Genomic DNA, 25,754 nt, shown 5'->3' with positions numbered 1-25,754 from the left:
TCAAAGAGAAACAAAAAAATATTCTCTTTAAACAGCAGCCAGCAAAACCTTGTGGCCAAAGGAAGCATCCGAAGATGCAAACACATGTACTTTGTAGAATTTTGTAAACGTATGCACAGACGACCTAGTTGCCGCCTTGCTAACTTGCAGCACTGACGCCTGATGGCGAAAAGCCCAAGAGGCACTCAGCACTCTAGTAGAATGCGCCTTCACTGGGAGGCAGTGGAGGAACCTGACCCTTCTGTGAATAAGCCTGAACTACCGTCTGACTGACCCATCTGGATATGGTCGCAGCAGATGCAGCCAATCCTTTACGAGGTCTTTCGGTAACAACGAAAAGAGCGTCTGATTTTCGAAAAGACTCAGTGGCCTCCAGGTAAACCCCGATTGCCCGAACCACATCCAAAGAATGCAAGGCAAATTCCTTGGGATGCTTGGGACAGAGTGAAGGCAGCACAATGTCTTCATTCAAATGGAAATCAGAAACCACCTTAGGAAGAAACGACTGATTAGGTCGGAGTACCACTTTATCTCTGTGGACCACCAGATAAGGTGAGCAGCAGGACAACGCCGCCAATTTAAATACTCTGCGGGCAGAAGTAATAGCCACCAAAAAGGCAACCTTCTGAGACAAGGCAAGCAGAGAAATCTCCCTAATGTTTTCAAAGGGAGGTTTTTAAAGAACAGATAAATTCAGATCCCACAGAGGTAGACGGGATCGCCTCGGGGGAGCCATATGGCGAACCCTCTGACTAAAAGTGAGAATCAGAGTATGCATAGTTACAGGCCGTTGGAAAAACACAGCCAGAGCCGACACTTGGCCTTTGATAGTGCCCAAAGCCAACCGCTGTTCAACACCTTTTTTGAAGAAAAGTTAAAACCCTAGTGGATGCCAACAAAGACCCAAATAGGCGGTCTGTAGGGGAGATATGTAGAGCCTTTTTAGAAGGCTGATCTGCAGACAAGCTTTTTAGCTACACCTAGTGTGGTTACCATTATTGCATTTAGAACACTGACACGCGACTATTTTGTCACAGTAGGTGGGAAAAGGGATTACCCTTGCCGCCTTTAGGGGGGGATCTGCGGGAACCGGCGCCCCCCATGTTAAAATTTTCTGCACCAATGCAATCAGTACATCCATCAGCGCCCTTGCATGCGCATGTGCAGTAAAAAAGAAATCATCTTCACTGCAGAGCACCCGGAGTGTGTGGACGCAGACCCAATAAAGTCGCTATATGCTAAGCTCATCCTGGGAGCATAACAAGCAGGGTAGGTCGCTGACCGCAGTCCCACAAGGAGACGCCGTCTAAAGACCATAAATGACATAAGAGGACATAGCCCTCTGTTAAGGGGGGTGCTCTAGGCAGTCCATACTTCTTCCCCCCTGATGGGGGGGGGGGGGAGGGCAGATGCCCAATCACTGCTCTATCACCCTGGTCAACAACTCAAACCGCCTGGTCAGCAGCTCAGTCAGCCAGCCTCGAGTAGGCCCCAAAGCCGCGACCTAAATTTGGGGCCCGATCCAGTCGCGGGTCCGCTGTCAGCTTGATCAGCAGTTCGGACAGGTCGGTTAGGAGCTCGGACAGCTTGACATGGTACCCGGACAGCCGCTAGTAGGCCGCAAGGCGCGGCCTCAATTTTTGGCCCTATCCGGCTGTGTGAGGCGATCTGTCGGCATCCACCGGTCAGCTCAGTCAGGCACTTCGGACAGCCTGACATGGTACTCGGTCAGCCTGGCATGATACATAGATATCCGCGAGTAGGCGAGGCCTAGTTCTGGATTATAACCTGCTCACGCTCGCTGGCCAGGCTAGGAGACCTTAAGGATCTAGATTATCCAGTGCGAAACCACAGTCGGTTGTTGCTTGTAGTTCCTCTGGATCTTGGTCCTTCAGGAACTAACTATAAAATACAAACTAACACCTAAATTTCCCTATTAAAAGCTAAGACCTAAGTCCCAGCAGGGAGCTAAGTCCTATTCCTAAAACTAGGCAGAAACAAACTGATTTCTGATAGCAGAGTGTGTGAGGTTATGCCTGCAGGGACAGCCCCATAGGTGTAGTTAAGCTTTTTTCCTGCCTAGTGCCTATTCCTGATAGCAGGAGCATAACCCATTGGTCTAAGGATGATGGAACTGCGTCTGTCGATGAACGATAGAGAAATAAAGAAATATATGCTTAAAAAATGACAGCTAAGGCCACTATTTATTCCATTGCATTTAAAACTTGTTGCAGTTATTCATTTTATTTAAAGCTCTGTCAAAGTTGAAACCTGCCTGTGCACATAAGTGGAAAATGTATACCTTTCCTGTCTCATTAAAGTGTAGAGGTTGGTGATTGATTACAACCTGGCCAGACCAGGCCTAAAGCTGGATACACACTATCCAACTTTTGTGGTTAGATTTCCTTCAGATTTACCTTTTCTATGTAGTGCAAGGGCCTGCCAGATTGCATACAAATTGAAAGTGTTTAGGTTTGACCTCATATTATATGGTTTTGGTAAGTCTAAAGGAAAAAGTCTTCAGAAAATCTTATACTGGTAGTGTGTATGGCCCATTAGCCACTGATAAGTAGAGGGAAGGGGCCGAGTCCTGCCTAGCCAAATCAAGGCAGCTGGCACAGTTCGGATAGGAGGAAATAATTGCTTAAAGTGGAATTCTAAGCACATATAAATGATAAACATTAATGTGGACAATACCAACTACTGCTCTTTATCTATAAAATTTGAAGGCTAAAACTATGTACATCATGCTTCTCTTTTCATGTTTCAGCTATATATAAGTGAGGAGAACAGAAAAGCAAATGAAAATGATTTCAAGAAAGCTCTTGACCTGCTGGAATATATCCATGAGGTATGGACCTCCTCTTTAATATTTTTTTCCACAGTTTTGACATTTAGTTCTATTCTTGCATAGGTAGAAAACTGCTTTAGTCCATAAATGCTTAATCTGGGGGGGGGGGGGGGACTTTGATGAAAACCTAGATCTAGAGAAAAGCAAATATGCTTGGTTTGGTTTAATTAGTTTAAATAGGGGTATTTACTTTCTACAGCTAATTCAGATATGATAAATCTTTATTAATCACTTCTGGACCAGGATTTACCCCCTTCATGACAGGCCATTTTTTGCAATGTGGCACTGCGTAATTTTAACTGACAATTGCGCTTTCATGCAACGCTGTACCAAAAGAAAATTGATGTTCTTTTTTTCCCCCACAAATAGAGCTTTCTCTTACGTCCTCCGACAGTCGCCGCCTCTTCATATTCGTCACAATGGGGGTAATTGACCTTTGCTCCGTAGGAGTAGCTAGGCAACAGAATATGTCAATATTAAAGCTTTTAGCATATCCCACCCCCAGGGGGTGGTCCCCTCAGTCAATACCCTCCTGCTTCCTGTATCCATACCTCAGTTTCATTGTCTAGCTGTTAGGAGTTAGCTGGCTGTTTCTATGCTGGGGCATTTTGTCTCAGCCTTTATCTTCTTTTTGACTTTATTTGAGTGTTTTTTTCTCTCTCTTTACTTAGCTGTTACTTTTTTCAGCATTAGTTAGTTCTTCTGATGAAGAGGATCGTGCGGGCTGGGTCTCGGGCTGGCCCCCCTGGTCGCAGGTTGTGGGCCATTGCCTTCCCAGCCTGCCATCGAGCGTTCAGTCAGGTATTTTTTCTGGCATATGTGAACGACCCATCCCTGTTCGCTGCAGGGATGCTGCGGTGAGGTGGCTACCTCACTGGACGCCATGCGTTTTCGCACCGCAGTTCTACTGCGTCCTGGCTGCGACTCTCCCTGTCCTATGTGCAGCGGCTTGATCGCTTGTGCGGGTTCCCCACGCCATTCAGAAGGTAAGTGTACTCTGTGTGGGGACCTGTCTGTTTAGTGGGTGTCAGTCTGGGACTGTGTAACCCTGCATTTCTGTTCACACTATTGGGCTCCCTGTCTGGTTTGCTGCTGTCTGTGGGCTGCAAGGAGGGGGGCTGTTATGCACTGCTCTGTGTTACAGACTGTGTGATTGTTATGTGTGACATGCTGTATGCTGTGGGCAATATGTGTAACATGTTTGTGCATACATGCGGCGGCCGCTGCTGCGGTCCGCCATTTTATTGTTACTGCAGGCGTATGATGGCCATTATTATATGCTGGGAGCGACGTTTTTGGCGCCAAGCGCCGCTCTTTTGGCGGCGATCGCTCGGGCCACATGTCAGCGCTGCATGCTCTGCCTTTGCAGTCCCTCACCGGCGGCCATGTTTGTGCAGCCTTCCATAGGCTTTATAGGAGCGGTCTGTGTTACATCACTTCCTTTCCCTGAGAACAGCGTTCTGTGCAGCAGCCCGAGTGGTCTCTCCAGGTTTATCTTCCTTATTCCTGTATTCCTTGCCTAAGTTTTGTCCTTCTCCCTGTGGGGGTCGGTGTGTGCTGTGTGTGCGGTGGGCTACGCTCGCCGCGATATTAAAGGGGCAGTACTCCTTTTTTTCTTGCAAACTTTTGGAGCATGGATTCTCAGGAAAGCAAATTTCCTCCCACTTTAGTGGGGGGCCAAGGGACTGCTGCTTCCCCCGCGGGGGGTGATTTGGCTACTGTCGTGGCTAACCTAGCTGCTCAGGTGCAGATGCTTGTGGCTGCTCAATCCACAAAACGGCCCAGAGTTTCAATTTCCTCTGATTCAGAGGGCGATGGTGATGGGGCTGCTATGGCTGGGGTCACCTTATCGGGGTCCCGTTCGTCCCTGGACCTTGTGGGGTCTGAAGGGGAGGCAGAGGTTGAGGGGGTTGATGATTCCCCCCTGGCTCGTCTGAAGAGCTTGCAATCATGGATGAATTGGTTGCTTCTATCAAACAAACACTGCATTTGCAGGATGAACCGTGTCCTCCTGCCGTCCTGGCCTCTTATGGGACGCAGCGGAGACGCAAATCATCGCAGGTTTTTCCTTGCACTGCGGAATTTCAGCGCGCTGTTAGTGAACAATGGCGCAATATAAAAAAGCCTTTTGCTGTGCCAAGTAGGTTCAAGCTGCGTTATCCTTTCACACCCGCTACTGATGAACGTTGGTGTGTGCCGCCTCCGGTGGATCACGCGGTGGCAGTTTTGAATAAATCTACTGCGATTCCGCCGGAGGATACCCCGGTGTTCCGGGATGCCACGGACAGGAGACTGGAGTCTCTTGCCCGCCATACTTACTCGGTTACCGGTTCCATGCTGAAAGCTATTTTTGCTTCACTTATGGCAGCTCAGGCTGTCGTGGATTGGACGCAGGTGCTCAGGCGCATCCTGGTGGCTGACTCTGCCCCTCCGACAACGTTGGCTATGGTGGATCAAATCCATCAGGGTGTCATGTATTTGTGTGATGCGGACTTGGATATAGTCCCTTTGGCTGCATGTGTGCACAGCGTGGCGGTGTTGACACGCCGCCTGATTTGGCTAAAATGTTGGTCTGTGGACCAATCTTCTTGCAAAACTTTAGCTAATCTGCCCTATACGGGATCTCGCCTTTTTGGCGACTCCTTGGATGCGCTGATAAAAGGGATCACGGGGGGTAAGAGCACGCTCTTGCCCCAATCCCACAAGGCTAAGGTTGCTCATGGTAAGAAGCATGCTTCTTTTAGACCCTCTCAGGGGTCCTTTCGTGCCTTTCGGTCGCACTATAAGGGCAAACCCTTCAAAGGTCAAGGCTCCCAAAAGAAGCCGTGGACAGGTAAGCAGAAGTCCGGCCAGTCCGGGTCCGCTGCCCATAACAATGCGGCCTGAAGGGGCGCCCTCACCCAGTTCTGGGGTGGGGGGACGTTTGCTCGGTTTTCTTCAACCCTGGCTGGCCCGCGTTCGGGACAGGTGGGTTCAGGAGATCGTTCGGTCCAGTTACAAGATCGAGTTTCTCTCCCGGCCGGTGAGCAGATTTTTTCCCTCAAATCTTCAACTGTCTCCGGAGCGGTTGCGGGATCTGCACCTGGCGGTGCGGGACCTGTGGGCTCAGGGAGTGGTGGTTCCGTTGCCTCATCGGGACAGATTTCGGGGGTTCTATTCGAATCTGTTCACTGTGCCCAGGAAGGAGGGCAAGGTACGTCCAATTCTGGACTTAAAAGCTCTGAGCCGCTTTGTGCGGGTTCGCAAGTTCCGCATGGAATCCCTGCAGTCGGTGGTGGCTGCCCTGGTTCCGGGGGAATTCATTGCCTCCATCGATTTGAAGGATGCGTACCTTCACATCCCCATTTTCGAGGGTCACCAGAGGTACCTTCGATTCGCCATTGTGGAGGATCATTACCAATTCGTGGCGCTTCCCTTTGGTCTCGCTTCGGCTCCGCGGGTGTTCACCAAGGTGCTTGCACCAGTTCTGGCTTTGTTGAGAGCCCAGGGCATCTCTGTCCTGGGGTATCTGGACGACATTCTGGTTCGGTCTGCGACCAGTCAGGGTCTGGTGAAGGACCTGTCCGTCACGATGCAAACTTTACAGGAGTTTGGTTGGACAATAAACTTTCCAAAATCAACGCTGTGCCCGTCGGTTCATCTTCCCTACCTGGGAATGATCCTGGACTCGGTCCAGGCGAGAGTCTTCCTGCCGGACGACAAGCTCAGGACACTTCAGGAAGAAGTCAGGTCCCTCAGGGACGTTCCGTGCTCGTCACTCCGGACGTGCATGAGATGTCTGGGATTGATGGTCTCGGCTTTCGAGGCGATTCCCTTCGCCCAGTTTCACACGCGGGGTCTCCAAGCGGAGATCCTGTCCAGGTGGGCCGGGCAACCGCAATCTCTGGATCTCCAGATTTCATTGAGCCATCGCACCAGAAGGGACCTTCTGTGGTGGCTACAGTCCCCGGCGGTGTCAGGGGGCAAGTCTTTTCGTCCTTTCTCGTGGACGGTGATCACCACGGATGCCAGCCTGTCGGGCTGGGGTAGTGTTCTGGGCGTTCTGTCCGCCCAGGGAACTTGGTCGGAGGAGGAATCCTCCCTTCCGGTCAACATTCTGGAATTGCGAGCGATAAATCTCTGCCTTCGACGTTGGACGGACAGGCTGCAGGGCCGTCCATTTCGGGTGCAGACGGACAATGCCACAGCGGTGGCCTACATCAACCACCAAGGGGGCGCCAGGAGTGCCCGGGCGGCTCGGGAGGTGGCCGATATTCTGTCTTGGGCCGAGACACACGTCCCGGCGATAACGGCGGGTCACATTCCGGGGGTGAAGAACTGGCAGGCGGATTATCTGAGTCGCCAGGCCCTGGACCAGGGAGAATGGTCCCTTCACCCGGATGTCTTCCAGATGTTGTGCGCGAAGTGGGGTCTTCCGGATGTGGACCTGTTCGCGTCTCGTCTGAACAACAAGGTGGAAAGGTTTGTGGCAAGGACGCGCGATCCTCGGGCAGACGCGTTGGTGGCTCCGTGGCATCAGTATCGCCTGATGTATGCGTTTCCACCGATTCAACTGCTATCCAGGTTCCTTCGCAGGTTGACCTCGGATCCGCCGGACTGGCCTCGCCGGTCTTGGTACGCAGACCTCGTGAATCTGGCGGTCGACGCTCCGTGGCGTCTGCCTCTTCGAGAAGATCTTCTGTCTCAAGGACCGATATTCCATCCTGCTTTACAGTCGCTGGCTTTGACGGCCTGGCTGTTGAGACCGAGGTCCTGAAGGATAGGGGTCTCTCCCCTGAGGTCATTCACACTTTGATCAACGCTAGGAAGTCCTCCTCGGGGAAGGTCTACTACCGTACTTGGAAGGCGTATTTTGCCTGGTGTGAGTCCAGGGGGTATTCCCCTCGCTCATACTCGGTGTCTAGGGTGTTGTCTTTCCTTCAAACGGGTGTGGATCAGCGTTTGGCGTTGGCTATGATCAAGGGTCAGGTTTCTGCGCTGGCCGTTCTTTTTCAACGCCCTGTGGCGTCTAACCCCTTGGTTAGCACTTTTGTTCAAGGGGTGCGACACCTGGTCCCTCCTAGGAGGGAACCTTTGCCTCCATGGGACTTGAACCTTGTTCTGTCCGTGTTGCAACGTGCTCCTTTTGAAAAGATCAGGAAGATCTCGTTGTCTGTTGTCCAAGAAGGTCGCATTTTTGGTGGCGATCACTTCGGCTCGCAGAGTGTCGGAGCTGGCAGCTTTGTCCTGCAGATCTCCGTATTTGGTGGTTCACTTGGATAAGGTGGTCTTGCGACCTAACCCCTCTTTTCTTCCGAAGAGGATCTCGGAATTTCACCTCAATGAGGACATTGTCTTGCCTTCGCTCTGCGCGAAGCCTAAACATCTGGAGGAGGTGGATTTGCACTCCTTGGATGTTGTTCGGGCGATTAGGGTTTACCTGAAATCGACTGAATCTTTTCGCAAGTCGGATTCTTTATTTGTCCTTCCAGAGGGACCTCGGAAGGGCATGGCGGCGTCGGCTTCTACCATCGCCAAATGGATCAGACAGACCATTGAACAGGCCTATGCTTTGAAGGGGAAAGTTCCCCCTATGCCTGTGAAGGCGCACTCAACAAGATCTCTGAGTTACGTCTTGGGCCTGTCATCATCGGGCTTCTGTGGCCCAGGTGTGTAAGGCGGCGACTTGGTCGTCCGTTCACACCTTCTCAAAATTCTACAAGGTGGATGTTCAGGCATCGGCAGATGCTTCCTTTGGCCGCAAGGTTCTTAGTGCGGCAGTACCTTAGGGTCCCTTGTTTTTGGGCCCTTGGCTGTTTGGGATGTTTTTTATCCCTAGGTTATTTGTTTTTCCTGGGTTGTTGCTCCTGTTGAGCAAGTTTTTTTCATGCTGCCCAGCTGGTTTCCTTCCTTTGGTAAGGTTCCTTTTTTTCTGCTGTGGAGACTGCGTTGCTTTGGGCGCGGCTGCGTTTCCCACCCCTCATGTTTACACTGCTTTGGGACGTCCCCATTGTGACGAATATGAAGAGGCGGCGACTGTCGGAGGACGTAAGAGAAAACGGAATTTTTGTAAAATCTTACCTGTAAAATTCCTTTCTCTGAGTCCTCCGACAGTCGCCGCCCCCGCCCCTCTTTTGGGGTTGTTTATGTACTCTACTGCTATTCTACTGAAACTGAGGTATGGATACAGGAAGCAGGAGGGTATTGACTGAGGGGACCACCCCCTGGGGGTGGGATATGCTAAAAGCTTTAATATTGACATATTCTGTTGCCTAGCTACTCCTAGGGAGCAAATGTCAATTACCCACATTGTGATGAATATGAAGAGGCGGAGACTGTCGGAGGACTCAGAGAAAGGAATTTTACAGGTAAGATTTTACAAAAAATCCGTTTTCTTTTGGTGTTGTATTTGATCACCTGTAAGATTTTTATTATTTACAAATAAACATAAACAAAAAAGTGCGCCAATTCTGGGAAAGAAAATAAAAAACCTTATCGTTCATTGACGGACGCAGCTCTCTGATCCATATCAGTAGGATTATGCTGCCCCCTACAGGAGTAGGACACTAGGCAGAAAAAAGTTCTGGCTACGCCTATTGGCAGTCCCTGGGGGTATACCCTCTTTCTTCCTGCATAGGATGTCAGTTTTAATCTGCCTAGTCAGGAGTTAGGACCTAGTTCCTTGCTGGGATCTCTGGTCTGGGTAAATGTTAAATTTTTTTTTTTGTTAGCTTTTGCCTAGATTCTCTGTGAGATCTACAAGCAACTATGCCGGATCTGGGCGACGGGCTGGATGTATAGATCCAGTGGTCACCCAAGTCGGCCAACGAGCGTGCGCAGGCTTTAGCTCCACGCTGGGTCGGCTGCAACATAGTCCAACTGGATGGGGACTGGCCCCGCAAGTTAAACAACTTGCCAGGTCGCACACTACCGAGTCTAGGCCTGAGTCGCAGCGTTCGGCGGAGAGGGGTTCTGTCAGGGGAGATGGTGCCCGCCTGTTCCGGTATAGTGAGTTAATGTTCCCCCCTCTTCCCCTGGTGGATTTTGGGGTGGATGCGGTCCCCTCCCTGGGACGGTCGGACCCTCACATTCCCGGGTTCCCTTCTGTCCTGTTACGCATCCCCCTTTCTACCTGCTACCCCCCCATTGGGCCTACTCCCGTGGGCGGGGACCATGCTTCAGACCGGATGTTGGGGTGGGCGCCGGACAAACAATTGTGCAGGAAGGATCTATGTCTGTCACTCCATGGCTCACCTTCCAATCGATCCCGTTCTGGAGTCTGGGGGGTCCCCACGAGGGTCTTTAATTGCTCTGCAGGCTGCGCGGGGGCCACCTTTTTCTTGTAGCCTTATGTGCTGAGGAGATTGTTGGCCATTTTGGTACACCTGGCACGGCCATTTTGCGGTGGCTTTCTCTTAAGAGGAATCAGAATGGGAGTTCCTAAAGGCGTTTTTTGTGGGTGGAGCCCCTCCCTATGCCCTGGGCTGTTCTTCAGATCCTACACTTTTGGATCGAGATTGCTGCTGATACGTGCTTTGCAGACGTTCTTGGGCCTCCTGGTGCATCTTTGGTACAGGGTGATGAGTCTGGGGGGTCTCTCTCTCTCTCTCTCGACTGGGGGTCTCCAGTGCGCTTTCCATGACCTCTGGGGGGTGATGTAGCCCAGTGGGACGTTTAAAAAAAAAAAGACTGGTTCCCCTGGTTCAACATTGACCCTACAGATCATGTGTCCCCATATGACCCCCTCCGTGTCCCCATCCTGGCCTTTAATGGGTGAGGTGCTAAGAAACGCCCTCCGTCTACCCCTGCATTATCTGATGTTTCAGATTCTGAGTCTGTATCAGCCACCACAGACGTGGGTCCGCTACCTCACGCCTTGTCTTCTCTGACAGTGAGAATGACATCTTTACCTCCTCCACGGCGCAAGAAAAGGCACTGGTGGACACACTGGTTGTATCTGTGCGAGAGTCCCTTCAAATGGAGGATGCAGCTGCGACTGAGGCACAGCTTACGTTTGGAACTAGCCATCCGGAGCGGCAAAGGTTTTTTCCCTTTCGCGCGTACTTTGACAACATGGTCAAAAAAGAATGGGAATGCCCAAAGCGTTCCCCTGGGGTGCCCAAGAGGATTGAGGAGTCCCTTATCAAAAAGTGGACTGTGCCACCTAGGGTGGACCCTCCAGTCTCAAAACTGATTAAAGCTACTATTATCCCAATGGAGGATTCCCCATCCTTTAAGGATCCGGCGGATAGAAATGCATAGTCTGTGGCCCACAATATGTACTCCCTGGGCGGGTCTGCACTGAGACCAGTACTTACTGTTGCCCTTATCTCACAAACTTTGCCTGAATGGGATAAGTTGCTACACCGTGACCTGGAGGGGAAAACAACTCCTCCCTGCCTTTGCAGAGCTGTTGGACCAGCTGGTGCAGTGGCTGCAATTTGTTTGCGATGCAGCGTTGGATACTGCTCACATATGGGTCAACTGTTGGTTTCGGCAGTGGTCGTCCAACCTATACTTTAGCTAAAGTGCTGGTCTGCGAAATAGACCTCAAAGAAGACCTTGACTGATATACCTTTTCAAGGAGGTCGCCTGTTTGGGGCTACCCTGGATGACATTATCAAAGGTCTCACAGGGGGTAAGAGTACCTTCCTCCCACAGGCTAACAAGAGTAATGACGGTCGCTCCTTTTCAACACACAAGAAGTTTTTTCATCCCTCAGGGTCAGTCGATGGGGCAAAGTCCTTCAAGACTCCCTCGGGTGGTCCCAAGAGACCCTGATCTTGCAAACCCTAATCAAGTTTCTCCAGACCTGAGGACAAGGCCCCTTCAGGCTGAAGGTGCGCCCTCACCCATATCTGGGGTGGGGGGGGGGGGGCGTTTTGCCGGTTTCCGGACCTGTGGCGATACCAGATAGTACAACAGGGATTTCCTGGCCTCTATAGACATCAAAAATGCCTACCTTCACATCCCAATATGTGCAGGACACCAACGATTTCTGCTCTGTGCTGTAGGAGAGGATCATTATCAATTGATCCTCTGCTCCTCGGGTCTTCACAAAGGTCTTGGCTCCGGTTCTGGCGTTATTACACCAGCGGGGGATATCGTCCCTGGGTTACCTGGACGATCTGCTTCTCTGTGCGTAGTCTCCCACAGTGTTGGTGACAAATTTGGAGATCACCATGAGAACACTGGAGGAGTTTCAGGTGGATTCTGAACCTTCAGAGGGTCGTCCCTGATCCCTTCCATGAGAATGGACTATCTGGGCCTGACTTGGAACTCGTCCTCAGCCGGGATGTTTCTTCCTCCAGAGAAAAAACTCAAAAACTCCAGACTGCGACTCAGCTGTTGTTGTCCAGCAAATGGTCGTCCCTGCAAACTAGTATGAGAGTTTTGGGACTGATGGTGCCGTCCTTCAAGGCGGTCCCCTTCGCTCAATTCACACGAGGATCCTCCAGAAGGAAATCCTTCTCAAATGAAACAAGAATCCCCATTCCCTGGATAATAAGATTCTGCTGAGCCAGGTGACCAGGGAGTCCCTGATCTGGTGGCCGATGCTCAGGCAAGAGAAATCCTTCCTCCATATTTATTGGACAATGTCACCACGGATCCAAAGTTTGTCTGGGTGGGGAAGGGTTCTCAGCAGGTTGTCTGCTCAAGGAGTCTGGTCCCTAGAGGATTCCAGTTTACTGATAAATGTTCTGGAGCTGAGAGCTATCCGGCTGTGCCTAGTCCACTGGACTGAGCACCTGCAGGGTTGTCCAGTGCGCATTCAATCGGACAATGCCACAGCCGTGGCTTATGTCAATCACCAAGGGGGCACCAAAGTGTCCTTGCGGCCCTGGAGTGACAGACGTCCTTCAGTGGGCGGAACGATTTTTTTCAGTTCTGTCCGCTGTTCACATTCCAGGAGTGGAAAATTGACAGGCGGATTACCTCATTCGACAGGCCTTGGATGCAGGGGAATGGTCCCTCCATCCGGAGGTGTTCCAGTAGTTGTGCCTTCGTTGGGGCACTCCAGATGTAGATCTAATAGTAAGGGGTGGGGGATACTGCACTTCTAGGAAGTAATATGACCAGTCTTTAAATAAATGTGCAGCTCAAATGTGAATAAATAAATGTGATTATTATATAAATTAAGGTCCCTAAGAAAATAGAGAAAATGAATAGTGATATTCGTATGTATATCAATAATCAGGTGTATTAGTGTAATCAATAAATTAAATAATGAATAAAATAAATACTCTTATCTCAAAAACTGTATAAAGACATATAGTTAATAAAGTGACAGGTAAAATGCTCAGTGCATAAAACAAAGAAGGTGCATAAAATCAAACAGTTCTTTATAAAATGCCACAGGTGACCAAGAAAAGTTCAAAGGTGAAAAATAAATGTTCCAATAATGTATCCAAGTGAACGAAATTTCATAGAGGTATAAAACCCTCCACCTAGCACCGTGTTAAATATGTGGGGTGCTTCTTCTCACTCGTGTACCCCTCTGGGTGTGCTAATCACTCACCTCCATATGTCAGATCATGCGCCTTATAAAAAATACTCGGGGCTCCTCTCCACTCCTTCCTTTTTTTTATCACTTAATGATGATATTGCATCTGTCTTAGATGGATCAGGCTTCTATACTTCTCCAGATGGCCAGTGGATCTCAAAACTAAAAGCTCACAATAATGCAATATTGCCGTATATTTCCAACTTTATTTCAATAGATTAAAAACACTTAGTCTCGCTCAAATAATGCGCCTTTGGTATACAAACAGGGAAGATCGCGGTCCTCACTTCCGCGTACATACGTCACTTCCGGTTTAGCGGCCCTACGCATTACGCCACTTCCGCTCACGTGGCTTCTTCAGTGGTGGTGCAGGCTTATTCGTTTAAGGGTCAGGTTCCACCTTTCCTTGGTAAGGCGCATTCTACTCGGGTGCTTAGTGCTTCCTGAGCTTTTTGCTATCAGGCATTGGTGCTTCAGGTTTGCAAGGCGGCAACTTGGTTGTCTGTTCACACCTTCATAAGGTGGATGTGCTGCCATCTGCAGATGCCTCTTTTGGCCGCAAAGTTTTGCAGGTTGCTGTTTAAGGGGGTTCTTTGTCTCCCTTGAGGGTGTTTAATGGTTTCTTCGGGTAGGTCTCATCTGTTGTTCTGATGAGTCCTATGTTGCCTGGTTGGCTATGTTTAGCCTTGGGGACTTATTTTTCTGCGGTTCCCACCTCTCATTTTATGGCACTGTTTTGGGACGTCCCTACTGATATGGATCAGAGACTGCGTCCGTCAATGAACGATGGAGAAAACTGGATTTTTGACTTACTGTAAAATCCATATCTCAAGTTCATTGATGGAGGCAGTACCCGCCCCTCTATTTTGAGTTAGGTTGGTATTATTTCTCTGACACTGCTTTGATACAAAACTGATATCCTATGCAGTAATAGAGAGGGTATACCCCCTGGGACGGCCCATAGACGTAGCCAGAACTTTTTTCTGCCTAGTGTCCTACTCTTGTAGGGGGCAGCATAGCCCTACTGATACGGATCAGAGACTGCGTCCATCAATGAACTTAACCTCCCTGGCAGTCTGATTATGTCAGAATTTCTGTGCTAAAAGCGGTACATTGTTTTGCATGGAAATATGTTTAATATGTTAGGCCTGTAATTCTTAGGAATACCTCACTTAAATCTGTCCAAACAAGAGTATTTTAGACATCCCGGGTATGATGAAGTTTGAAACACAAAGTCATAAATTATAATGTAATAATAATAAATTTCATCAAATTCTTCATTGTTTTAGAAGTGGAGATATTTCATTATGAGGGAGAATCTGTACTTGGGGGGGGGGGGGGGGCGCTGCCTGATCCGTATCGCAGTGAATAGAGCACCAAGTCCGCACATCGCTGAGCTCAGTCGCAGAATCGTTGCGGTTGTCACTTTTAGTACCTGATGATGAATTTTCCCATGAATCGCTATCGCTCAGTTCTTCAAATAATTCCGATACACCGTCTCTTATTTCCAGTTAGTCCAAAAACGTTTTTGAGCTAAAAGAACGCTTTTTGAACGCCATGGACGTTATCAATTTTCCAGGTACAAAGTACAACCAAAATTATAGGCAGGGGACTGGAAAAGCCTCTAGGTGAAATGGCATGATACAAAGTTGTAATTCTAACAGATTACACTGTATCATGTCATTTTTCTTCCTTTTTTTTTTTAGACTCTCCCGCCGGTTCCACCCCCCTGGGAAGGGAACCAGAAGAAGGTGCCGGCATCAGCTGGGCACAAAGCGAGAGGAACGTGGGGGATCGAAGGGGAAGGTGAGTATTATTCTGGGGTAATCCCGAGTGTGGCTCGGGGGTTACCGCTTTTGGTACTAAAAATTAACCCCGAGCCACACTCGGGAATACCGCTAGGAAGGTTAAGAGAAAACGATTTTACGGTAAGTCAAAAATCCATTTTTTTTACTTTCTGCTATATAACATTCCCAAAAAATATATAAAAATCATATTTTTTCATCATTTTAGGCCAATTTGTATTCTGCCAAATATTTTTGGTAAAAACATCCCAATAAGTGTCTATTGATTGCTTTGCGCAACAGTTATCACAAACTAGGGAAAAGATGTTGTTTTTATTTATTTTACTAGTAATGGCAGCGATCAGCGATTTTTATCGGTATTGCGGCAGACAGATCGGACACCTAAATAACATTTTTGACACTTTTGGGGGGACCAGTGACATTACTACAGTAATCAGTGCTAAAAATATGCACGGTTACTTTATTAATGACACTGGCAGGAAAGTGGTTAACATCAGGGGCAATCAAATGGTTAAATTTGTCCCTAGGGGTGATTTTCTAAATGTGGGGAGGGATGGCTTTCTGCATGAACACGAACACAGAGACCTGTGTCCCTAAATAAGAGGAACACTGGATCCCTGAGTTCATAACTGACAGAACAGCGGTCTGTTGTGTTTACAATGGCAGACTGCCGTTCTGTCTCCACGAGGAGTGATCGCGGGTGCCGGCAGCTGCCGAACCTGCTGATCGGTTTCCCCCGTGGCCAATGGGAGTGCGTGCTTGCGCGCCCCCGCTAGTGGTCCCGCGAAGTGTTGTACAGTTACATTGTTTAGTGGAACAGAGCCGACCTGCCGCAGTAAAACTGCGGCGGGCAGTCTTTAAGTGGTTAACACACAAGTGGTAAACCTAATGTGATATATGAATACTGGCCACCATATTAACTATTAGAAGGCTGGTCTCGTGGTTAAAGGGATTCTGATGGCAAACTTTTTATTTTTTAAGTACAAACATGTCCTACTTACCTGCTCAATGGTTTTGTACACAGCAGCCCCGATCCTCTTCTTCTCAGGTCCCCTGCCAGTGCTCTAGGCTCCTCGCCCCACCCCTGAGGTAACTGCCACTATAACAGGCCACTTTCAATGGGGGGAACTCATAGTTACATAATTAGTCTGGTTGAGAAGACACAAATTCATCCAGTTCAACCAATTAAAGGAAAAAAATTAATTGTATAATCCTGTATGCACAATCCTATACCCTCAGTTGATCCAGAGAAAAGTTAAAAAAAAAAAAACCAGCAAAGCATGATTCAGTTTGCTACAGCAGGGGAACTAATTCCTTCCCCAAGAGGACAATCGGATATTCCCTGGATTAACATTACCTATAAGAGCTGGTTCACACTGCCACGACCTCTAAGTCGCCTCATAAGGGGCGACTTGTGAATTTTTTTACGCGACTTATATATATGATAGACGACTTTGTACGACTTTGTGTTTGGCCAATCAGAATATGATGGTTCTGGGTCATGCTCAATCACACAAAAAAGTTCTTAAAAATTGTCGTTTTTGATAGCCAATTATTGAAAAAATTTTAAAAAAAATGAGATTTCTTTGGATTTAGTGTCTGGGGGGTCTAAAGTGTACCTGGGAAGTTTCAGCTCTGTAGCATGTTCAGAGCCAGAAAAAAAATATAATTTGTCTTATAATTATTAATAGAGCATTGTAGCGGCTTCTCTACACCTTGAATTTTTTTTTGGGCGTCTTTGGAGGCAGGCATGTCTTTTTTGGATTTAGTGTCTTGGTGTAATGTTCTGGTACCTCTGGTACCCTTATTCCACTTTCTGGTAGGTGCGCATACACCTTTAAGACCGATGCTGTCATCACTGAGCGCCGCAGAGCGGCTATTTCAACCGCCGGCGTTCTCACTCATGTTCGTTCAACCTGCCTTGAAGCTCATATGCTTACAAGCGTACCTCGCTGTCGGAACCTCGCTGCTGATCCCTGTATCCCGCTACCGGATCACTCGCTCATACCGAACCTCTCTACTACTGCTTGCTATTAGTGATAAGTACCCCGCAGGGGAATCCTCCATAACCTTCCTACTAAGCTTACACTATCTAGCTCTGCATATTAACCACTTTACGACCGGCGCACGACGATCTACGTCGGCACTCAGCCCCGGCCAGGCAAACTGACGTAGGCCTACGTCAGCACAATTTGCCGGCCCTGTGCGCGCTCCCGCGCGTCCCCGCCGCCGATGATGACTCGATTGGGTTCAGAACCGATCAGTCATCAGGTCCAGGCCAATCATTTTTGGTCTGGACCTGTTGATCGGTCCTGCCCAATCAGATCATCCTCTAAGCCTGTGAAATGTAAACACAGGCTTAGAGGAGATGTGCCCTCCCCCCACAACGGTCTTTTTGGATCCAGCGTGAGAGGAGAGCACATCTTACTGTGAGTACTGCACCAAGCACACCCACACACAGTTAGATAGGCACATTTCACCCCCGATCGCCCCCCCAATTAACCCCTACAGCACCTGACACAACACACACTATATACAGCATATAGCATATACCTATATACCTGTATAAGTGTGATTTGTGAACAGGTGTAGCCCTTGCGACCCCCCCTTTTCCACTCAAATTACCCCCCACCCCCCCTAATAAAGATTTAACCCACTGATCTCCCCTGACCCCCCCCTGATCACCGCCGTTAACCCCTACACCCTCTGTCACATCAGCACTAATACAAACGCAATATACGGTGTTATTGTATTTTTGTATTAGTGTCATTGTGATCAGAATTAGCGCAGGCGACTAAGTTTCTGTCCCAAGAAGGTTTAGGGTCCCCGCCACCCGCCCAATAAAGATTTAAGCCCCTGACCCCCCCCCTGATCACCCCTACACCCCCTGCCATAACACACACCGTATACAGTATATAGCATTTTGCTATATACCCGTATAAGTGTGATTTGTGGTCAGGTCTAGCGCTTGCGACCCCCCTTTTTCCACTTGAATTACCCGCCACCCCCCCCTAATAAAGATTTAAGCCCCTGATCCCCCCCTGATCACCGCTAGTTAACCCCTACACCCTCTGTCACATCAGCACTAATACAAACGTAATATACTGTGTTTTTGTATTTTTGTATTAGTGTCATTGTGATCAGAATTAGCGCAGGCGACTAAGTTTGTGTCCCAAGGAGGTTTAGGGTCCCCGCCACCCGCCCAATAAAGATTTAATCCCCTGATCCCCTCCTGATCACCCCTACACCCCCTGCCACAACGCACACTGTATACAGTATATAGCATTTTCTATATACCCGTATAAGTGTGACTTGTGACCAGGTTTAGCGCTTGCCACCGTTCCTTTTATCCTTAGGATACCCGCCAGTCCCTTCCAATAAAGATTTAAATCCCTGATCCCCCCCTGATCACATCCCGTTAACCCCTACACCCTCTGTCACATTAGCACTAATACACACATAATATACTGTTTTTACTGTATTTTGTATTGGTGTCATTGTGACTTGAGGTTGCGCTAGCTAGCTAGTTTCTTTCCCAAAGGAGGTTTAGGGTCCCCGCCACCCCCCCCAGATCCCCAGCGCATAGTTTAGAAGTAACCCCTTGATTGCCACACACGCACGCACGCACCTACACTTCCATTTCTAGTATAGTGTTTGAACAGATCAATATCTGATCTGATCAGAACTATACTAGCGCCCCCATAGTTTAGGGTTCCCAAAACGCGGTGTTTGCACGATCAGTACTGATTCCGGCCAGCACCTGCGTTTAACCCTTTCACCCAGGCAAGTGTAGTAATCAATAGATTACTGTCACTTGCAAAAAAACACAAGACACAAAACCGCTGTGTTAGCAGAGTCAGGCCTGATCCCTGCTAGCATTAGCAGTTTTTTTTGTAGCGCTTGAAATAATCTTCGACAACCAGGTGCTTTTATTACCTGTGAGTCGCATCACTGTACGAGTAAATTTAGTTACCAAAATGACCAAACGTTCGTACAGGGATGAAGAGCTTGTCAGTTATATGCTGACCGAGTCATCTGATAGCGAAGGGGAAGCTACAATGACCGAATTAGTGTCAGTATATGAACCTGATGATGGCAGCGGCTCCCTGACAGATAGCTCCGACGACAGATGGGTCCCTGTTAGACCCAGGCGTACCCGACCCCATTCTGAAGTTGTTGTGATGCAGGAATCGCAGGGTGCTCGTATGGAGCAGAGTGTGGGTACTAGTGCCGCTCATCCTTCTGGCGACCTGGCAAGCGCCAGCGGCCTAGTACAACCTGGACCTAGTACAACCAGCACTGCAGTAAGACCTGGTGACGTGGCGAGTCCCCTAAGTGCAGTTGAAGCTGGTGCGGTGGCTAGCACAAGTAGTGGCCCGCAGCCACCGCGTATTCGAAGACAGGCCCGTAGAGCCCATAGTGCCCTCCCTGATGCGCTGGCATTTCCTAATTGGCAACCCACTGATACTACAGCGCCAGTACTTCCCCCATTCACCGCCCAACCTGGAATCCACGTGGAGACAGCTGGTTTTACGCCCCTGAACTTTTTTGAGCTGTTCTTCACGGAAGATCTTTACAGATCTATTGTGGATCAATCAAATTTATATGCACAACAGTTCATCGCCGCCAACCCAAATTCACACCTTGCCAGACAATTCGGCTGGAAACCTATAACGGTTTCCGAATTTAAGATCTTTCTGGGCCTTTCCCTCCACATGGGCATAACTAAACAGAGTGAATTGCAGCTATATTGGTCCACTAGCCCAGTTCACCATATGCGCATGTACTCTGCCTCTATGTCCAGGACGAGATACGAGCAAATTCTGCGATTTATGCATTTCAGCGACAATGAACTCTGTCGTCCTCGGGGAGACCCTGCATACGATCGGCTCCACAAAATTCGGCCCCTCATAGACCACTTCAATCAGCGGTTTGCAGCCTTGTTTACCCCCGAACAAGTTGTCTGCGTTGACGAGTCCCTGATTAAATTTACTGGCCGCCTTGCTATGAAACAGTACCTCCCCAGCAAGCGTGCCAAGTACGGGGTCAAACTGTATAAATTGTGTGACAGGGCCACAGGCTATACAGTTAGTTTCCGGGTCTATGAGGGAAAAGATAGCTGTGTGGAGCCCCCCAACTGCCCAGACTACATAGGGAGCAGCGGTAAGATCGTTTGGGACTTGGTGTCACCCTTATCCGGAAAGGGGTACCATTTGTACGTGGACAACTTTTATACAAGCGTGCCACTATTTAGTCACCTTCTCGATTTACAAATTGGCGCATGTGGCACCGTGCGACCTAATCGCCGGGGCTTCCCCCAACGGCTTGTAGATTCCCGTCTTAGTCGGGGGGCGAGAGCCTGCTTGAAAACGGACAAATTACTTGCGGTGAAGTGGAAGGATACACGGGATGTTTATGTTCTGTCCTCCCTTCACCCAGACACGACGATCCAAATTCCTACGGCAACTGGCGTTATGGAGAAACCCCTCTGTGTCCACGAATATAACCTTAACATGGGAGGGGTGGACCTTAACGACCAGCTTTTAGCGCCGTATTTAGTTGCCCGTAAAGCCAGACGCTGGTACAAAAAAGTGTCTGTTTACCTATACCAATTGGCTATGCTGAACGCCTTTGTCCTATACAGGGCGTCAGGACGAACTGGATCTTTCCGGGAATTCCAGGAAGAGATCATCCTTGCCTACCTGTACCCAGGAGGCATGCCTGCCCAACTTCCCCTTCCAGATGCAGTGAGCCGGCTGCATGAGAGGCATTTTTCACATGTCCTCCCGAGTACCCCTACCCAAAGATGGCCCCAAAGAAGATGTCGTGTCTGTAGCAAGCGCGGATTTAGGCGTGACACCCGTTATTATTGTCCCAAATGTCCTGACCAACCTGGTCTCTGCATCGGGGAATGTTTTGAGCGCTACCATACACTAGTGGATTATTAGCGTAGGGTACAGCACGACACAGTGTAGGGCACATAAACACAGGGTCTCGAAGGATGTTGGATGTCCATCGACATTTTGAGAGACCCAAGCTGGAAGAGAAGATCGCAGATGATCGCAGTCCCTCCCAAATCAAGAAGTAAAGGAACAGTTAGAAAGAAAAATAAAAGGATCCAAAAACTGTTGTGGTGTCAGTAATTTTATATGTCCTTCTACTCCTTCCTACTATACTTTTTTTCAATGTCCTTTGTTTGTTTTTTCATTCTTTTGTGACCTGTTTCTCTTGCAGGTCCCTCGTCGGCTACCACGCATTGATTTTATATATTCTGACACAAACAGCGTTTGCGCTCAGCATATATGGATACCTTTGCTGATAGCAGCTGTGGTGATTTTCTGATTTCAGCACTGCAGTTAAAATCCTATTTTGGTATACGTGGATAGCGCCGTGTATACCCATCATTAAATTCAGTGGGTGGTTGTTTGGGCGGTTAATGATGAAGATCCAAAAACTGTTGTTGTCAGTCATTTTATATGTCCTTCTACTCCTTCCTACTATACTTTTTTTCAATGTCCTTTGTTTGTTTTTTCATTCTTTTGTGACCTGTTTCTCTTGCAGGTCCCTCGTCGGCTACCACGCATTGATTTTATATATTCTGACACAAACAGCGTTTGCGCTCAGCATATATGGATACCTTTGCTGATAGCAGCTGTGGTGATTTTCTGATTTCAGCACTGCAGTTAAAATCCTATTTTGGTATACGTGGATAGTGTCGTGTATACCCATCATTAAATTCAGTGGGTGGTTGTTTGGGCGGTTAATGATGAGTAATACTACGCATTATTCCTGTGCTGATTTCTGATAGGTTCTCTTTTTTTCCGTTCAGCCCACAGGCTGCATGAAAAAAAAAAAAACCTATATGCCAAACAAGGACCAGCAATGTACTGGTACGTTGCTGGACTTTGAGTGGTTATACCAGGATGATGCCTGCACATTTAGGCATCATCTTGGTATCGTTTTTTACAGCCAGCGGTCGGCTTACATGTAAAAGCAATTCTAGCAGGTAATTGGCCGCTAGACTGCTTTTACATGCAGTGGGAGGGGCCTCCCCCCCCCCCCCCCCACCGCCGCCTTCCGCAGCCTTCCATGGTTTTTCTCTGGCTCTCCTGTCCCACCGGTTAACCCGAGAGTGCAGCCGGTGGTTCAATTATCTAACCATAGAGCTAATTGGAGATGAGAATGGCTCCAATCATCTCTATGGCCTAAGATGCCGGAGGCTACGAGCATTTTATGACTTCTGTTTCGCCAGAAATAAACAGGGCCATTGGGAAATTGGGAAAGTATTTTATCACACCAATTTTGGTGTGGTCAGATGCGTTAAGGTCAGAGGAGAGATCTAGAGTCTAAAAGACCCCAATTTTTTTAAAAAAGAGTACCTGTCACTACAGATTGCTATCATAGGGGATATTTAAATTCACTATGATAACAATAAAAATGATTTAAAAAAAAAAAAATTAAAGGAAAGGTGTCAAAATAACATAAAAAAGCAAAAGAAAAAAGAAAAAAAAAAAATTGAGCCCCCCCCTTACCCCCGGTGCTTGCGCGCAATGGCGCACGCAAGCGGTGGTCTAGTGTCATATGTAAACCACAATTGCAGCATGCATGTGAGGTATCGCCGCGATCGCCAGATCGAGTGCAGTAATTCTTGCAGTAGACCTCCTCTGTAAGTCTAAAGTGGTAACCTGTAGAGACTTTTAAAGGTTTTCAAAAATGTACATACGTTTTTGTCGCTGCGCAGGCATGCGCAATTTTTAAAGCATGTCATGTTAGGTGTCTATGAACTCGGCATAAGATCATCTTTTAAATTTTACCAAAAAAATTGGAATTATATAGTGTATTTGTGCAATAAATTAAAAAAAAATGTATTTTTTTCGCAAAAATTGCGTTTGGAAAATCTGTGCGCAAATACCGTGTGACAAAAAAATTTGCAACATCCACCATTTTATTCTATAGGGCCTCTGCTTTTAAAAAATATATAATGTTTGGGGGTTCAAAGTAATTTTCTAGTAAAAAAAAAAATATTTTTTCATGTAAACAAAAAGGCACAGAAAAGGCTTGGTTTTCAAGTGGTTAGAAGAGTGGGTGATGTGTGGATAAGATTGAGTATAAAATGCCGGAACTGTTCAAACACCCCCCTAATGACCCCTTTTTGAAAAGTAGACACCCAAAGCTTTTTTTCTGAGAGGCATGGTGAGTCCATGGAGTATTTTATATTTTGCCACAAGTTTCAGGAAAATTATTATTTTTTTTTTTGTTGTTGTTTTTTTACAGAAAGTTGTCACTAAATGATATATTGCTCATGCATGCCATGGGAATATGTGAAATGACACCCCAAAATACATTCTTTTGCTTCTCCTGAGTACAGGGATACCACATGTGTGAGACTTTTTGGGAGCCTAGCTGTGTACGCGCCCCCGAAAACCAATCCACATCTTCAGGTTTTCTAATGGCGTAAATTGCTGATTTTACCCCTGACTACCTGTCACAGTTTCAGAGGCCCTGAAATTTCAAGATGGCACAAAACCCCCCCAAATGACCCCATTTTGCAAAGTAGACACTCCAAGCTACTGGCTGAGAAGTATGGTGAGTCCATGGAATAGTTTATATTTTGCCACAAGTTTCGAGGAAAAAAAATTTTTTTATTTTTTTTTATTTTTTTACACAAAGTTGTCAGTAAATGATATATTGCTCACACAGGCCATGGGTATATGTGAAATAACACCCCAAAATACATTCTGCTGCTTCTCCTGAGTACAATGATACCCCATGTGTGAGACTTTTTGCCAGTCTAGCCGCGTACAGGACCCGGAAAACCAATGCGCACCTTTAGGCTTTCTAAGGGCGTAAATTGTTGATCTCACTCCTTACTACCTATCACAGTTTTGAAGTCCATAAAAAGCCAAGATTGCACAAACCCCCCCCCCCCCCCCCCAAATGACCCCATTTTGCAAAGTAGACACTCCAATCTATTTGCTGAGAGGCATGGTGAGTATTTTGCAGCTCTAATTTTTTTTGGAAAATGAAGAAAAAACAGGAAAATGCATTTTTTTTCCTCTTTTCAATTTCCAAAACTTTGTGACAAAAAGTGAGATCTGCAAAACACTCAACATGCCTCTCTGCAAATAGCTCAGGGTGTCTACTTTCCGAAAAGGGGTCATTTGGGGGGGGGTTGTGCCGTCTTGGCATTTCATGGCCTCCAAAACTGTGATAGGTAGTCAGGAGTGAAATCAACAATTTACGCTCTTGGAAAGCCTGAAGGCGATGATTGGTTTTCGGGGTCCTGTACTCGGCTAGACTGCAAAAAAGTCTCACACATGGGGTATCCCTATACTCAGGAGAAGCAGCAGAATGTATTTTGGGGGGTCAGTTCACATATACCCATGGCATGTGTGAGCAATATATCATTTACTGACAACTTTGTGTAAAAAAAAAAAATATATATATATATATATATATATATATATATTTCCCGGAACTTGTGGCAAAATATAAAATATTCCATGGACTCACCATGCCTCTCAGCAAATAGCTTGGGGTGTCTACTTTCCAAAATGGGGTCATTTGGGGGGGTTTTGTGCTATCTTGGAATTTTAGGGCCTCCGAAACTGTGATAGGTAGTCAGGAGTGAAATCAACAATTTACGCCCTTGGAAAGCCTGAAAGTGGGGACTGGTTTTCGGGGACCTGTACTCGGCTAGACTGCAAAAAAGTCTCACACATGGGGTATCCCTGTACTCAGGAGAAGCAGCAGAATGTATTTTGGGGTGTCATTTCACATATACCCATGGCATGTGTGAGCAATATTTCATTTACTGACAACTTTATGAAAAAAAAAAAAATATATATATATATATATTTCCCGGAACTTGTGGCAAAATATAAAATATTCCATGGACTCACCATGCCTCTCAGCAAATAGCTTGGGGTGTCTACTTTCCAAAATGGGGTCATTTGGGGGGGGTTTTGTGCTATCTTGGAATTTTAGGGCCTCCGAAACTGTGATAGGTAGTCAGGAGTGAAATCAACAATTTACGCCCTTGGAAAGCCTGAAAGCGGGGACTGGTTTTCGGGGACCTGTACTCGGCTAGACTGCAAAAAAGTCTCACACATGGGGTATCCCTGTACTCAGGAGAAGCAGCAGAATGTATTTTGGGGTGTCATTTCACATATACCCATGGCATGTGTGAGCAATATTTCATTTACTGACAACTTTGTGAAAAAAAAAAAATATATATATATATATGTATTTCCCGGAACTTGTGGCAGAATATAAAATATTCCATGGACTCACCATGCCTCTCAGCAAATAGCTTGGGGTGTCTACTTTCCAAAATGGGGTCATTTGGGGGGGGTTTGTGCTATCTTGGAATTTTAGGGCCTCCGAAACTGTGACAGGTAGTGCAGAGGTGACATGCACAATTTACGCCATTAGAAAACCTGGGAGTGTTGATTGGTTTTCGCGGTCCTGTACACAGCTAGGCTCCCAAAAAGTCTCACACATGGGGCATCCCCATACTCAGGAGAAGTGGCAGAATGTATTTTGGGGTGTAATTCCACATATACCCATGTCATGTGTGAGAATTTTATCTTTTAGTGACAACGTTGTGTAAAAA

At 47.5% G+C, this 25,754-nt stretch overlaps 1 protein-coding gene across 2 annotated transcripts in view; it reads left to right on the top strand.

The window, feature by feature from the left end:
- NUP133 (nucleoporin 133) overlaps positions 1 to 25,754 on the top strand; it is an 899,557-nt gene that overhangs the window by 821,575 nt on the left and 52,228 nt on the right. For both annotated transcript variants that reach the window (XM_082249111.1, XM_082249110.1), the window contains exon 22: positions 2,771 to 2,851. In XM_082249111.1, coding sequence (XP_082105237.1) covers positions 2,771 to 2,851 — 81 coding nt within the window. The remainder of the gene's footprint in view (positions 1 to 2,770; positions 2,852 to 25,754) is intronic.

This window comes from Pelophylax lessonae (assembly GCF_965119305.1).
Source record: "Pelophylax lessonae genome assembly, chromosome: 3".
Lineage (NCBI taxonomy): Eukaryota > Metazoa > Chordata > Amphibia > Anura > Ranidae > Pelophylax > Pelophylax lessonae.
This window is presented reverse-complemented; position numbering and strand designations above follow the sequence as displayed.